The sequence below is a fragment of the Bactrocera dorsalis genome, chromosome 4 (assembly GCF_023373825.1).
Source record: "Bactrocera dorsalis isolate Fly_Bdor chromosome 4, ASM2337382v1, whole genome shotgun sequence".
Taxonomy (NCBI): Eukaryota; Metazoa; Arthropoda; class Insecta; order Diptera; family Tephritidae; genus Bactrocera; species Bactrocera dorsalis.
This window is the reverse complement of record NC_064306.1, coordinates 4,735,929-4,749,929: the sequence shown is the minus strand read 5'-3', so window position 1 is coordinate 4,749,929 and position 14,001 is coordinate 4,735,929. Positions and strand designations below refer to the sequence as shown.

The following is a 14,001-nucleotide window of genomic DNA, read 5'->3' as shown; positions in this document are numbered from 1 at the left end:
TTACTTGCATTGAAAACGAAGGTGTCGTTGAAGGCACTAATTGCGTTGGAAAATTAGCGGCTTCCTCTATGAGTGATCTGCCGCCTGAAGTGGAAATTTTAATGCGGAAATACGGACGGTCGCAGATGAAAAAAGTTTGGAAAATAGCTGCCTATGTACCTTTAAATAAAAAAAAAATAAATTCTTTGGATGGATATGAAATGTGGCTCGAGAAGGAAGCTTCAAGTGATCTTTAAAGCTTTCTTCTTCTTCTTTATTGGCGTAGACACCGCTTACGTGGTTATAAACTCTTAAAACTTTAGCTTTTAATATGAAAGCTCTCAAAAAGTCTACCTAATTTAGTATCTACATGCCATGAAAGCTGTATTCAAGCTTAGAAATACTGATAAAAAAAGCTTGCTAGGGCAGAAGGCTAGTGCTTTCTGGTTTTTATAAAAATTCTACAAGAAAAAATATTCAAGAGGTTTCTGTGCCTTCTGAAAGTCTCGAAGGTCTATAATATTTGACTCAAAATTAAGTTTAATATTTTGTATATAAATATTTTATCGAAAGCTTTGATGCAAATCGGGTCATAAATCTACGAGTATTTCACCTATCTAGAAATTCTTTAAGTTTCTTTTAGATATGTAGTTTGAAGAGAGACTTAGTTTCTAAGTTGGAGCTCAAATTATTTCCTTATCTCTGCTAGATTGCTTGTACCGTCATAACAACTACCATATGATCTGATCATCGATTAGTATTATAATGGCAATAGTAATTTAATGTATGTAATGGTAATCCAAAGTGAAGGTAGTCTTAGAGATAGATAGTGGTAAATATAATAGAAAGTACTGACAATGAAAAAGTGTAGGGTAATGGTAACGATAATGGAAATGATAATCACAAAGTAATGGTAATATTAACAACAAACACGTTGGGTAATGATATTGGCTATTGGAATTAGCGAAATAAATGAAATATGTATGGCCGTGGTAATTAAAATGGTAATTACTTTAGTGGTAGATATTATTGGTTATAATAGAGGTAATTGAAGAGTATCACTGCCTGGTAATGAAAATAATAAATGCATTGGTAATGTTAGATGTAATGCTGAACAGCACAAAAATTGTAATATAAAAGTAATTGGAAAGTAATTGTAATGGAAAAGGTAATTTTAAATGTATTGGTAGTCATGTAATTGTAAAAGTAATGATTACATGTAGCGGTAAGGTAATTGTAAAAGTAATCATTAAATGCAAATTGAAAGTAATAGGAATGGTAAAAGTAGTTCTAGAGGTAATGGTAGCGAAATGCATTTGTAAAATTAATGATTAAGTAAATGTTGAAAGTAATTGTAATAGAAATGGTAATTCAAAAAATAATGGTAACAGTAATGTACTTGCCTAAGTAATTGTAAAAGTAGTTCTAGAAAAGGAAATGCCAAAAATAATGCTTGCGGTGATGTAATTAGAAAAGTAATGATTAAATACATATTACAAGTAATTGTAATGGTGAAGATAGTTTTAATTATAATGGTTGCGGTAATGTAATTGAAAAAGTAATGTTTAAATGCAGTAATTGGAATGGTTAAAGTAATTGTAAAATAATTGTGGTGGATATGTAATTGTAAAATTAATGATTAAGTGCATGTTGAAAGTAATTGTAATGGTGGTGGTAATGTAATGATAAAAGTAATGATTAAATAATAAGGATTAAATTCATAATGAAATGATTCGTGAAGGTAAAGGTAAATACAGAGGTAATGTTTCCGATACCGTAATTATAAAAAGTAATGTTTGTATTAGGGATTCATGCTGCTTACCATACAACACTTCATAAATACTCTGGTTAACCTAGTTTTTTATTTATAAAGGTATATTTCTGCTCAAAACTACTACCAAGTTTATTACTTTACGCTTCTTCTCCTCTCCTCTCCTCCTCATCCTCTGTAAACACGTTTACTGCACTTGTGCGTATAATTTGATGAACTCACCTACTGCCATCAATCGCATTAGTCGCGCTGCCGACAAAGCGTGTAATTAGTTTGCAAACCATTAAATTTATGGCTCAATTGAAATGATTTCGTTCCATTTGTCTTGCAATTTCAATCTATTTCGCCAATGCAAATAAAGTGTTTGAATGATTCGCATAAATTCAAATGCTATTTACTTTACTTATGTATTTACTTTCATTTGTGCTCTTTGCTTGCATGGAAAGTGTGTGAAATTGCTTGCTTTAGTTACGGTAGCAACAAATTGGCAACACTTTTAATATTCAGGGGCACATTAAATTTCCATGGCCTTTTTTTAAACCAAATTTTTTTAATTGAATTTACTTATTCTTTTCACTGGTCTAGTATTCTTCCAAGATGACTTTTACCTAATTTGCTTTACTTTCATCGCATTTGGCACGCTAAATTTTTAATTTGAGTAACGAATAGTGAAGTATTTTGTATTTGTTGTTTTCTTCAATTTGAATTTATAATTGCACTTATTTTGTATCGATATAAAAGCTTTCTATAAAAGCATTCCCTGTATAATTTTTAAGCGTTCCTTGCCTTATAAAGATTTAAATCGTTTTTAAAAAAGCTTGCTCTAGCTCTGGCGTTTCAAGTGTTTTCAAAGCTCACAGGGCAAGCTTTCAATTTTAAGTTTTTTGTAAATAAAGGCGTCGTGCTTTTGTGATATTTAAACGCTTCTTAAAAGCAACTCATTGCAATTAATTTCTTTAAAAATTTTAGCTTTTCTAGATTAATTTCATAAAATTTGTTTAAATTCTTAAAAGCTTTTTCTAGGCCTCTGGGCCTTTTTTTAACTTTTCAGCAGAACAGAATCCATGATTTGGCCATTTTTAAAAGCTTATTGTACTTTTAATGCTTTTTATGTTGCAAGTGAAGAGAGCTTTCATCGATTGCACTATTCCTACGAAGATTTTTTAAAATATAATCGCATTATAAACTATATAAAAATTAAAATATTCCAGAGTTTATTAAGCATTAATCAAAAGCTCTTGAGAAATTGATGTTCAAACCTTAAGCTTAAGTTTGAGGTTGTTTTCATTTTCATGAAATATTGAAGGTTTTGAACAATTGTAGAAAAATGAGCTTAGAGAGCTTTCAGCATGATGCATTAAAAATTATTTAGTCTAGTGGCATATGCAGCTTTCAGCATCATCGTTTGAAAAAATATTTCACTAAAAAATAAAGTGAAAGCAATTGAAAGCTCATTGCCAAGCTTAATGCTTTGGCCAAATTCTATTTCTAAGCTTTTTTATCGAAAAAGGTAGCAAACAATTACCAATTTAACTTTTACACAATATTTTTCGAGCTTTTTTTTATTATTTTTATTATTATTTAAGTTTAGCTTTAAACAGATATACATATAGGTTGACAGCTTACAAAGCTTTGCATTAGAAAAAGCTTTTTAAAAAAGTGAAGTTTTATGTACTTAAAAACGTTAGAGTGGTTTCCAATAACTTTAAAAAATATTTCAGAAAATTCTGCAAAATCATCTTAAAAGTTTTTGAGATGAATAGGTGCTTTTTAGGTTTTTGAACGCTTTTGAAAATTTTTTTGTTAAGTAAGCAATATCTACATACACATATATAGATTTTGAAGTATGTAAAGGGTGATTTTTTAAGAGCTTGATAACTTTTTTTAAAAAAAAAAAACGCATAAAATTTGCAAAATCTCATCGGTTCTTTATTTGAAAACGTTAGATTGGTTCATGACATTTACTTTTTGAAGATAATTTCATTTAAATGTTGACCGCGGCTGCGTCTTAGGTGGTCCATTCGGAAAGTCCAATTTTGGGCAACTTTTTCGAGCATTTCGGCCGGAATAGCCCGAATTTCTTCGGAAATGTTGTCTTCCAAAGCTGGAATAGTTGCTGGCTTATTTCTGTAGACTTTAGACTTGACGTAGCCCCACAAAAAATAGTCTAAAGGCGTTAAATCGCATGATCTTGGTGGCCAACTTACGGGTCCATTTCTTGAGATGAATTGTTGTCCGAAGTTTTCCCTCAAAATGGCCATAGAATCGCGAGCTGTGTGGCATGTAGCGCCATCTTGTTGAAACCACATGTCAACCAAGTTCAGTTCTTCCATTTTTGGCAACAAAAAGTTTGTTAGCATCGAACGATAGCGATCGCCATTCACCGTAACGTTGCGTCCAACAGCATCTTTGAAAAAATACGGTCCAATGATTCCACCAGCGTACAAACCACACCAAACAGTGCATTTTTCGGGATGCATGGGCAGTTCTTGAACGGCTTCTGGTTGCTCTTCACCCCAAATGCGGCAATTTTGCTTATTTACGTAGCCATTCAACCAGAAATGAGCCTCATCGCTGAACAAAATTTGTCGATAAAAAAGCGCGAAACACATTTCGAACCGAACACTGATTTTGGTAATAAAATTCAATGATTTGCAAGCGTTGCTCGTTAGTAAGTCTATTCATGATGAAATGTCAAAGCATACTGAGCATCTTTCTCTTTGACACCATGTCTGAAATCCCACGTGATCTGTCAAATACTAATGCATGAAAATCCTAACCTCAAAAAAAATCACCCGTTATCTTAAAGCTTTCTTCGATCATTTAAACTCTGCATTGAAAAAATTGTATTGTATTCAAAGTTTTCAAAGCTTGTCTTCAGTAAAACATTTTTTAACGAGCTTGAGCTTTAATGTAATAAAAAAGCTTATAGTGAGATACGAAATAAAACTGAAAAAAGTTCAGAAAAGCTGAATATGCTTAAAAGCTTTTGAATTGAAGACCTGCTTCTACGGTTGTAAACAGCTTTTTTTATAAAAAAACGTGCATACAGCTTTTATATATTTTTAAGGCATTCTTCAATCATTTGAACTCAGTATTGAAAAATGAATGATGACAGCTTTTAGAGCTTTTGCTTGAGTAAAAGCTTTTGAAAAAATAATTAAAAAAAATATATATATTGTGGTTTTAAATTAAGCTTCAAAATCTGCAACATATTCTTAAAAGCTTTTGAATTGCAAAGCCGCCTCTGAGAGCTTTTTTCGTTATATATTTCCTTACAAATTAAAATAAAAGACGTTTCCTTAAAATATTTTTTATAAAGTTTCGCTTTATTTATTTTTCAAAATTATTTTTAAGTATTAGCTTCACCTATTACAGTTTCATCTACGCTTTATAAAATTTAAGTAATCTCTACTATTTTTTGTATATGTATGTATGTCTAGAAGACAGCTTCATGCCTGTGTGAGTGCGCATGAATGTTTCGTTGTTTGCTTTTTTCATTAAATATTAGGTATGAATTTTATTGCCTGTTCCTGTTTTCAAACAAAAAATATTTAATCGATTATAATTTGATGTTTGTTGTTGTTTCATTTATTAAACTTATTTACAAACTTATAAAAAAGCTTTAAGCAATGCACAAAAAATAGTTATTAAGTGATATTGACACCTTCTGAATATAATGTAATTTAAGCTTTTATAGGTTAGGTTTTAAAATTTGCTAAAATTCTTAAAAAAAAGTCTTTTTCGACTTTTTTTGCTTGATAAATGCAATATAAATAAGCACAGTTTTTTTATTGTGTAGTTTTTATTTATTTATTTTAGTCATTAAATATAAATTAGTTAAATATTAAATACAATTAAATAAATAAACGCGAGAGTAAAAGTACAAAGTCTGCATAAACATTAAAAATTAAATATTTTTTGTTATTTTTTAGTCAAAGCTGCAATCTCTATAAGTAGGTTCCGAAATATGTGTATATTTTGGTTTTCGGAACCTCATAGAAAGTGCGCCTTGTTGCTAAATAGTTAAGCTTCAGATAAATACTAAAAAAATATTAAAGATAAAGAGATACGCTTTCGTTGGTAGTGTTGAAATATTGCTAACGTGTAAAAAGAAACCGATCTTGGCTGCAAAAAGTAGAGCCAGAGCTTTTGTGAAAGCTTTCCCATACAGAATAGCTGAGCTTTCATTGGCATCAATGTTGAAACTGGCATGCGTAATTGAAAATAATTGCTTGGTTGGGAGTATTGCTTGGTAGAACTTTTACTAATAATAAGCAAAAGCTTTTCAGTCTGATGATGTAATATAATTAAAAGTTGTATTCTTCAAAGCATTCAGCTAAATGCATATGGTCACACATTCAGTGTTTTACAAAACAACTTTTTAAAATCAAAACGCTAAATTTCAGATAAATTTTGAGCTTAAGAGCTTTCAGAAGCTTTTTTTTAATATTTATATTATCTAAGTCAGCGATAATCAATACTAAAGTTATTATTGAAAATGTATAGCTCTAGTTAAACCCAGCTCAACTGAGTGCTTCTCAAAGCTCTAATTTTTGTGAGCTTTTTTTTACTTAGAAATGATGTTTATATCTTATACATGCATTACGGTTAATGCATATAGTAGAATAAATAATTTTTTCGTCAGCTTATTCAAAAATCTCAACTATTTATTAGCCTAAAAAGCTCTCACTGCAGTTTAAAAAGCTCAAATCGCATCATAAGCTCTTAAAAGCATTTAAGAATATATTGCAGTTCACGAATTTTCGTTGTATATAAATACCGCATGTGCGGTGTTCGAAAGCTCCATCCACTTTTTAAAGCTTCTAAAGCACGTTCAATTTTTCAGTTACTCAATCGATAGCTTAAATTTCGTGGAACATATAAGATGAGAGTGCAGTGTATATAAATATGTATGTATGTAGGAATGAAGTATTATAATTAAGACTAACATTTTAAATAAAAGCTCTATTCCACTGAGCTTTTATGCATAAGTACTTCTATATGTTAAAACTAAAACTATGATACGCATATAGTTTATTACTTATTATTGCATAATTCCTTGCGTGCCATTAGGCCTATTCTACCCCTCTAGAGAAATTGCGAAGCTTATGTAAACTTTCAAGCTTTCTCGCTACCACCAAAATCGGGGAAAAGTGGCTCGCCAGCTTTTCGTTTTAGACTCTTGCTAAGCTTAATATTATGAAATGCATTATTCTTTGTTTAATTTTAAACTTAAATTACTAGCTTGAAACTTTTTTGCAAAAGCTTTTTGCGAGCTTTTTTTCTAAAAACTTATTTTTCGTAAATTTTTTGTTGTAATATCATTTCTTGCATAACATAAAATTACTTTTCTGATTTAGTCCGATACCCCTGTGTTCCATTAAATTTTTCTTGCTTACTTTAGAGTTTCTTCTGTTAATTTTTTTTTCGTAAATTTATGTGTGTGAGTGTGTTTTTGTGTTGCTTAACATTTTGTTTATGCTACAATCTTATGAGGTTGCATCCATTTTTTCATATAATAACAGAACAACGTCGAAATGTAGAGCAGAATCATCAGCGCACATGTGACGGCCAGCGCCAAAACGGAGGTCTTCGTGGGGCAGGGCTCAATGATGGTGACAGTCTTATCTGTGGTGGAGAAAAGAGAGAGAGCGGCACAAAAACAAAGGGTGGGTGAGGTAGTAAGACGGGGTGAGAGGTAAAATATAGAAAGCAGTCCGAAAAAGAGATCGTAAAAGTGGGTGAGAGAATGAGAGGGTGAGAGAGGGGAAAAAATCAGTGTCACATAAAGCTTCGCAAGTTTATGAAAGCACAATTTACCTTTGGCAAAGTCTGTGCTGGGATCTGCCTTGAAGAATTCACGCTTCTCATCGCCAAAGTCCAGGACTAGAATCTCTTGCGAGATATTCATATCATCATCAGCCTCCTTAGTCTCGTTGCTAACGAAAGAGAAATAGAACAGACAAATAACCTAAAGGGCCTAAGAGAAGAGAAAGCCCGGCGCACTCACCCCTCGACAGCGCGACGACGACGTCTTCTACCCAACGATTCGAAGGATTCCATATTCCATTCGCACACAGCCGGTTCGCAAGGACCCAAACAATATTTAACATTGCATTGGAAGATAACACCGTAGCTCTCGGTGAAACGGAAGGCTTCATAGGTCGATTGCAATGCATTGCCGTCAGCGGTGAAACCAGGGAAGATGGTTGGGTCTGTGGGACAGCCATCATCATCAATGATTTTGAAGCTGGTGCGTGCATCCTTAGCCATCGCGACGCAAGAACGCGCAAAGATACCATAGGGAGCTTGAGCAAAATCAAATGGGAGTAAAGGGTAAAAATAAACCAATTATTAGTTGACATTCGGCGCGCTTTGCCAAGCAAGTCGTTTCGCTTACTGTCTTCGGGTATTTCAATACGGAAGTTGAGACGATCACCGATGCGTACGGTCTCCACTTCACGTTGACGTGTGTCCAGTATGCGAATCCTTGGTGGTGGTGCCTCAGGCGATGAGTTGATATGGATCATTTCTGGATCGCGTATGGGCATCATGCCGAAGGTGATGTTCTTCGAGCTCATATCATAGGTGCATTTAACTTTGTAGATCTTATCGGCCTTGGTCATGACAACGCTGTGATGCTGGAGTACGACAGTATTCGAATAGACGCCGGTCTAAAATAGAGAAACGATGTGGGCTTGGAGATTAGATTGGGTTTGAGTAAAACGGGGGGAACAAATTCACAAAAAATAGGGTTTATAAAAAATGAATAAATATACAAAACTGTAAAAAAACACCGAACGATGGAAGACGGAGCGGGCTCACCAACATAAAGCGACGGTAGAGTCAAGACAGATTGAAACTCGGCACAGCAACGGGAAACGACGGTAGAATCGAGGCAGAGGCAGAGAATCGACCTTGAGTCATAAGTAGTTACGATGGTCATATCGAGCTGTCGGCGTGGTGTATTTTCAGAGGACTTCATGCCAGAAGCAGGTCTACGAAGCCGAAGGCGGAGATCTGTATGTCGCACACTCATATCGCAAAGGTCATATAACGCAAGACCACGAAAAAAACAATGTCGAGAGCTGAACCGTACTGGCTTCAAATTTTGAGACCAGTCTTTCATGAAGACACTTTCTTGGATACCGGTTTCGTCTTATAAAAATATAATGCATAATAATATGAAACAATTTTATTTGACTTACCACACTTTGCGTATTACAGTCTTGTCCAGCCATGGTAAGATCCAAACGGAACGCATCCGAGTTGATGACGTCGATATTACAAGTCTCCGAACGTCCCAGAGCATAGATACGACCATTGAATGGTTTGTTGGTGCGGACCTGAACAGCGATGCGGGTGTCTTTGCAGTGCACGGAGACTGTGGATAGCAAAGGAAGGAAAAAAACGAGAGAAGTGGGGGTAAGTAAATTGAGGGTTTGGTAGACTTTGCTCTAACGAGCTCACTAAATTCTAGATAGCAAGAAAGTAAAAGCAGGTATGATGGACTTTCATGACTAGAGGGTTTTGTGGGATCTCCCAAGATTTCGAAACCCGATTCGGAGAACCCTTTACTTGCGTTCTTACTCACCATCATAGCAGGTACCAGTCTTATCGCAGTTGACATCATTTCTGGTGATGTTGGTCAAGTTGGGATCTTCGGTGGTATCTAGACTGACAGGCAGTGTGTCCAACTTGTCCAAAGTGCCGGGCGGTGAGGTAGTCTTCTCGCAAGCGTTTTCAAAATATTGGCCAATGGGTTCGCCGTGATCGATCAGTGGACGCTCATGGTTCAGATAAGTTGAGGGACCATCGGGCAGTGTTTTATGGTCCAAGTGGAACAAGCGGCAATTGTACTGTGAACCCTGTGGCTGACCAAGATACAAGAATGAGCGACACAAGAACTCTGTTTCGATTTCACAGGCCAAACGGCAAGCAGATTCCGAAGTCACTTGCAATTCCTTGTCGGTATAGTAATGCAGACCAACATATTGAGCCACCTTCTCCTCAGATACACCCACGCGCGCCACGGCAAATGAACGATTATTCTTACAAGCCTGCGCCGGCTTCAAACACAAGTTCTCAAAGTAATCGGTGCCTTGCGCATCGACCAGCTGCACAAATTGACCCGAGCTACGTCTATCCGAATCGCTCAAGACACATTTCATATTATTGTAATCATATTCGACCGAGCGACAAACGAAACGTTTCTCATTTAAGCAAGCCGACAAGCAGGCCTCCTTGGTGCTGGTGTAGATGAGCGCATTATCGAGACCGCGTATAATCTTATTGGGTACACGCTCGAACGCCCACGGCCGATGGCAAACATTCTCGCTGCGCAGCTGCAATTTCACCATGTAATACATGTTGGCGGAGCGTTGTGGCGCCGCGGACGGATTATGTGCCGACGAATCGTTCTGCAGTTGACAGTGTGTCTCCTGCGAGGGCGACAATGGATTGACGACAAAACTGAATGCGGCCGCCTGACAATCGGCCTCCTCACGACACCAGCCCTGACACTCGTACAGCGAGAGATTCTTCACGCTGTAGTATGTGGTGCCGGCGAAGTCGAAGTCTGTGAGCTTCTCGAAGGCCATGCGCGCCGCACCGGGACTGGGCAGCAGCGCGACGGCTAGGCAGAGGGCGAGCACAAAGCGCAGATTGGCGGACGGCGTTGTCCAGCCGGACATGATTGCTGCGGTTTGACGGTGTACTAATCGCATCTGCAAAGACAAGAAGAATGGGTGTAAGTGTAAATGTGATGTGTTGCGGCGCTGACGTAATATTTATTAATAGAAAAACTAATCTAAAAAATAGGAATTTATCGCAAGACTCTACGCTTGCAGCCTTCTTTCAGCTTCAGTGATGCTGTAAGCGTGTAACGTTATGTGAAATTAATTTAGCGGCAATAAAATGTAGATTTGCGCTTTGAGAAAATTAGCTGAGACAGCAATGATCTTTAAATGTGGTCGCCGTATAAATTTTAAACTTGAATGCACATCGGTCGCGTTGTTATGCTTCAAAGAATACCTATGTTCATTATGCGGTGAGAGTGTGAGGAATTGTTGTAATAAGAAAACGGCAATGAACTCGTGAAAAAAATAATAAAGCGCTAAATTCAATATCGCAGTTGGTGGGAAAGAAAAAACCATAAAACTTAAAAAATTCGGCAAAAAAAATTAACTCAAATACTAAATTCCGAAAAATTGGAAAATTAAAATTATTAAAATTAAAATTATGTTTTTTGTAAAGTTATAATTATTTAAATTTTGAAAAGATAAAAATAATATTTCGAAAAAAAAATAAATTAGAATTTTTTTTAATTATTTAAGTATTGAAACTAGGTATAAAAATTAAAATCTCAGCAAAACAATAAATAATAAAATTAATTAAAGAAATAGGAAATTAAGAATTTTTATTATAATTATAATTAAAATTAAAAAAAAATTAATTGTAATAAAAATTAAAAAAAAATTAATTTTAATTATAATTATAAAACAATAATTAATTGTAGTTTAAAAAATAGGAAATTAAAAAATTTTATTATAATTATAATTAAAATTAATTTATTTTTTAAATTTTTTTAATTATAATTAACTTTAATTAATTGTAGTTTAAAAAATAGGAAATTAAAAATTGTTAATATAATTAAAAGATTTAATTTTTATTACAATTAATTTTTTTTTTTAATTTTAATTATAATTGGGCTCTGAAAATTTTAACAAAAATCGGATTCGCTTTTTTTTTAAACAAAAATTAAAAAAAAATAATTTAAAAAAAATTTAAATAAAATTTAAAAATATGTATTATATTTTTTCTGATATTATTTATTTAAAAGTCAAAAAACCGCCAAAAGATTATTATTATATTAATTAAAAAAAATAAATATAAAAATTTTATTTAATTTTTATATTTTTTGGATTTTACACAATTCTCAATATACTCAATTTGGAAAATTTTGTCATGCGTGCACGTGTTTCTTTCTAACGGTTCTTTTAAATAACTACAAGTATAACAAAAAAATCTATACCCCTTACCCTCCTCATTTCTCTTCACTTCACTTGCAAATTAATGTCTTTATTTTCTACCATTTTTTTTTGCCTGCTTCACAGCGCTCATCATCATTGTCTTAGACAACGCAGTGGTAGAAAAACGTCAACGAAAAAGAGCAACAAAATCACAGCCAAGAAATTATCACTGGTGGTCGCTTTTTGTTTCTACGCTTTTATTACATTTCAGGTCCGTTTGATTGCCAACTTGATTTAGATTTTCCAAACGCTGTGCAACTGCGCCTGCTCGCCACGCCACACGCTTTCCGCATTCAGTGACAATGTTGCGGTAAACTCATGCCAAATAACGGCACAAAGAACTCAAAGAACCGCAAACGAAACGGCAAGAAAGTGAGGCCACGACACAACAGATGCTTCTCGATTGCCACTGAGGCTGAGGTTATGCACACACACACACGTGCATGTGTAGAAAGAGCTGCTGATTGAGCAGCGGTATAAAGTAACGTAGCCAATTGGCTGCAGAGTCTGCAACATTATGTGGCATATTGTAACAATTTGTTTCGGAATTGATGCGAACAGCGAGTGAAACATGAAGCCAGTGTGGTAAATGGGTACGGAATGCGGCTGCCTATGGAAAATTATACCAACAGTGCAAAGTAATGTCAAGCAGATGCTATATAATCACCGAATGAGGGCGGTTTAGTGCTTTCGCAGAAGAATGGGAAATTATATATATTTTTGTTAGACCATTTCGGCATTAAGGCTGGGTTTAAAAGTATACATTTTTTAGCACAAAGCTTTGTTAAAAGCTTCAGAGGTTTTTTAAAATATTATGAATTTTAAGCTAATTGTGATTGAGCTTAAGAAAAATAGTTCAGTCAAATTTGCGTACTTCAAAGCTCCAAGCTTTGCAAATCTAAATGGTAAAAAGCTTTTTAAAAGCTCTGAAAGCTTTTTTGTATAACCTTTCTTAAATTTTCCAGAACTATTTTGAAGTTAATAGTTGCTCTGTCTCTATTTCTTTCCAAATTTTATAAACCTATACTATAAAGCTTTTAGAGCTTTCGAAAATTTTTAAACTAAATTAGAGCTTTTTAGTAAAGTTTCAGAAACTTTTGTACTTAAAAAGCTTTAAAAAAGATCATAGTACAATTTTAGATTTTATTAATCTATCCTATAAAGCTTTCATTCAGAGCTTTCGAGCAAAGCTTGAACTGTATAAAGAACTGATTATCTAACAAAGAATTGTACAGCTTTTGAGTGAAGTTTGTCAACGTTTTTAGTTTGAAGCTTCAAAAACCAAAAGAGCAAGAGAGCTTTTGGAAATTGCAGCAAACTTTTGATGTAAAGATGAAAGTAATTTTTGTTTTTAAATGTTGTATGAAAAAATTATTTATTAAAGCTTAAAAGTTATAACAGAAAAGCTCTTGAAAACGGCTTTTGAAAAAAAAACTATTTATTTATGCAATTTTGAAAAGCAAAGCAAAAGGCAGGAAACCATTTGAAAAGCTTGAAATCTCAAATATAAAAGCCTTTAAAAGCTTCCCTTCAAACTTTTATGCAGTGTAGATGATTTTAAAAACTCACATTTGTTTGTATTTCTTTATTAATTTTGTATTGAATGAAATAATAAAAAATTTTCGGGAATCAACATTTCAATATTCACTTAAAATTACTTTTAAAAGCTTTTATAGAGTACACACGCAAAGCTTTTACTTATATTTCGGTATTTTATTATTCTTAGTTATAATAAATTCCTTTCAATTTTTGAGACCGCTTACAATCACCTTTCCATCGCAAATTCACTGGCATTTTTCCACTTAAATCTTGCTGCCAGGCAAATACCACCGTTAGATTTGGCCTTTACAACGCCCACTCAAGTCATAAACCAGCTATAAAACTACAACGCATAAAAATGCTGCCAGGAAAACGGCAATAGGTGCAATGCTGAGGAAAATCACAAGAAAACGAACGACAACAACAAACGAATTGTAGATTTTATATCTGCAGAAACATCACAGGCTCCATTGCCATCGTAAATTCCAGCTTTAATGACCAAAGTGCAGTGGTGAGCCGCAAAGGTGCGTGGGCATGGAAGCAGCCTGCCAAGTTGGGTGTGTAGCGGTCGCTTAGCAAATGAGCTGAGTGGTCATAGAGAGGCTGAGCGGTGAAGAGACAAAAGAAGTAGTAAAAACTATTGTGGGTGAGTTCAGCAACGATTTGGAAAGGTCATTT

At 34.2% G+C, this 14,001-nt stretch overlaps 1 protein-coding gene across 2 annotated transcripts in view; it reads right to left on the bottom strand.

The window, feature by feature from the left end:
* Positions 1-5,262: 5,262 nt before the first annotated feature.
* Positions 5,263-14,001, bottom strand: part of LOC105232231 (uncharacterized) — a 60,138-nt gene continuing 51,399 nt past the window's right edge. For both annotated transcript variants that reach the window (XM_049456191.1, XM_049456192.1), the window contains 6 exons: positions 9,348-10,479; positions 8,962-9,137; positions 8,154-8,427; positions 7,764-8,061; positions 7,574-7,692; positions 5,263-7,381 (listed from right to left, as the gene is read on the bottom strand). In XM_049456191.1, coding sequence (XP_049312148.1) covers positions 7,230-7,381; positions 7,574-7,692; positions 7,764-8,061; positions 8,154-8,427; positions 8,962-9,137; positions 9,348-10,479 — 2,151 coding nt within the window. In that variant the 3' untranslated portion in view covers positions 5,263-7,229. The remainder of the gene's footprint in view (positions 7,382-7,573; positions 7,693-7,763; positions 8,062-8,153; positions 8,428-8,961; positions 9,138-9,347; positions 10,480-14,001) is intronic.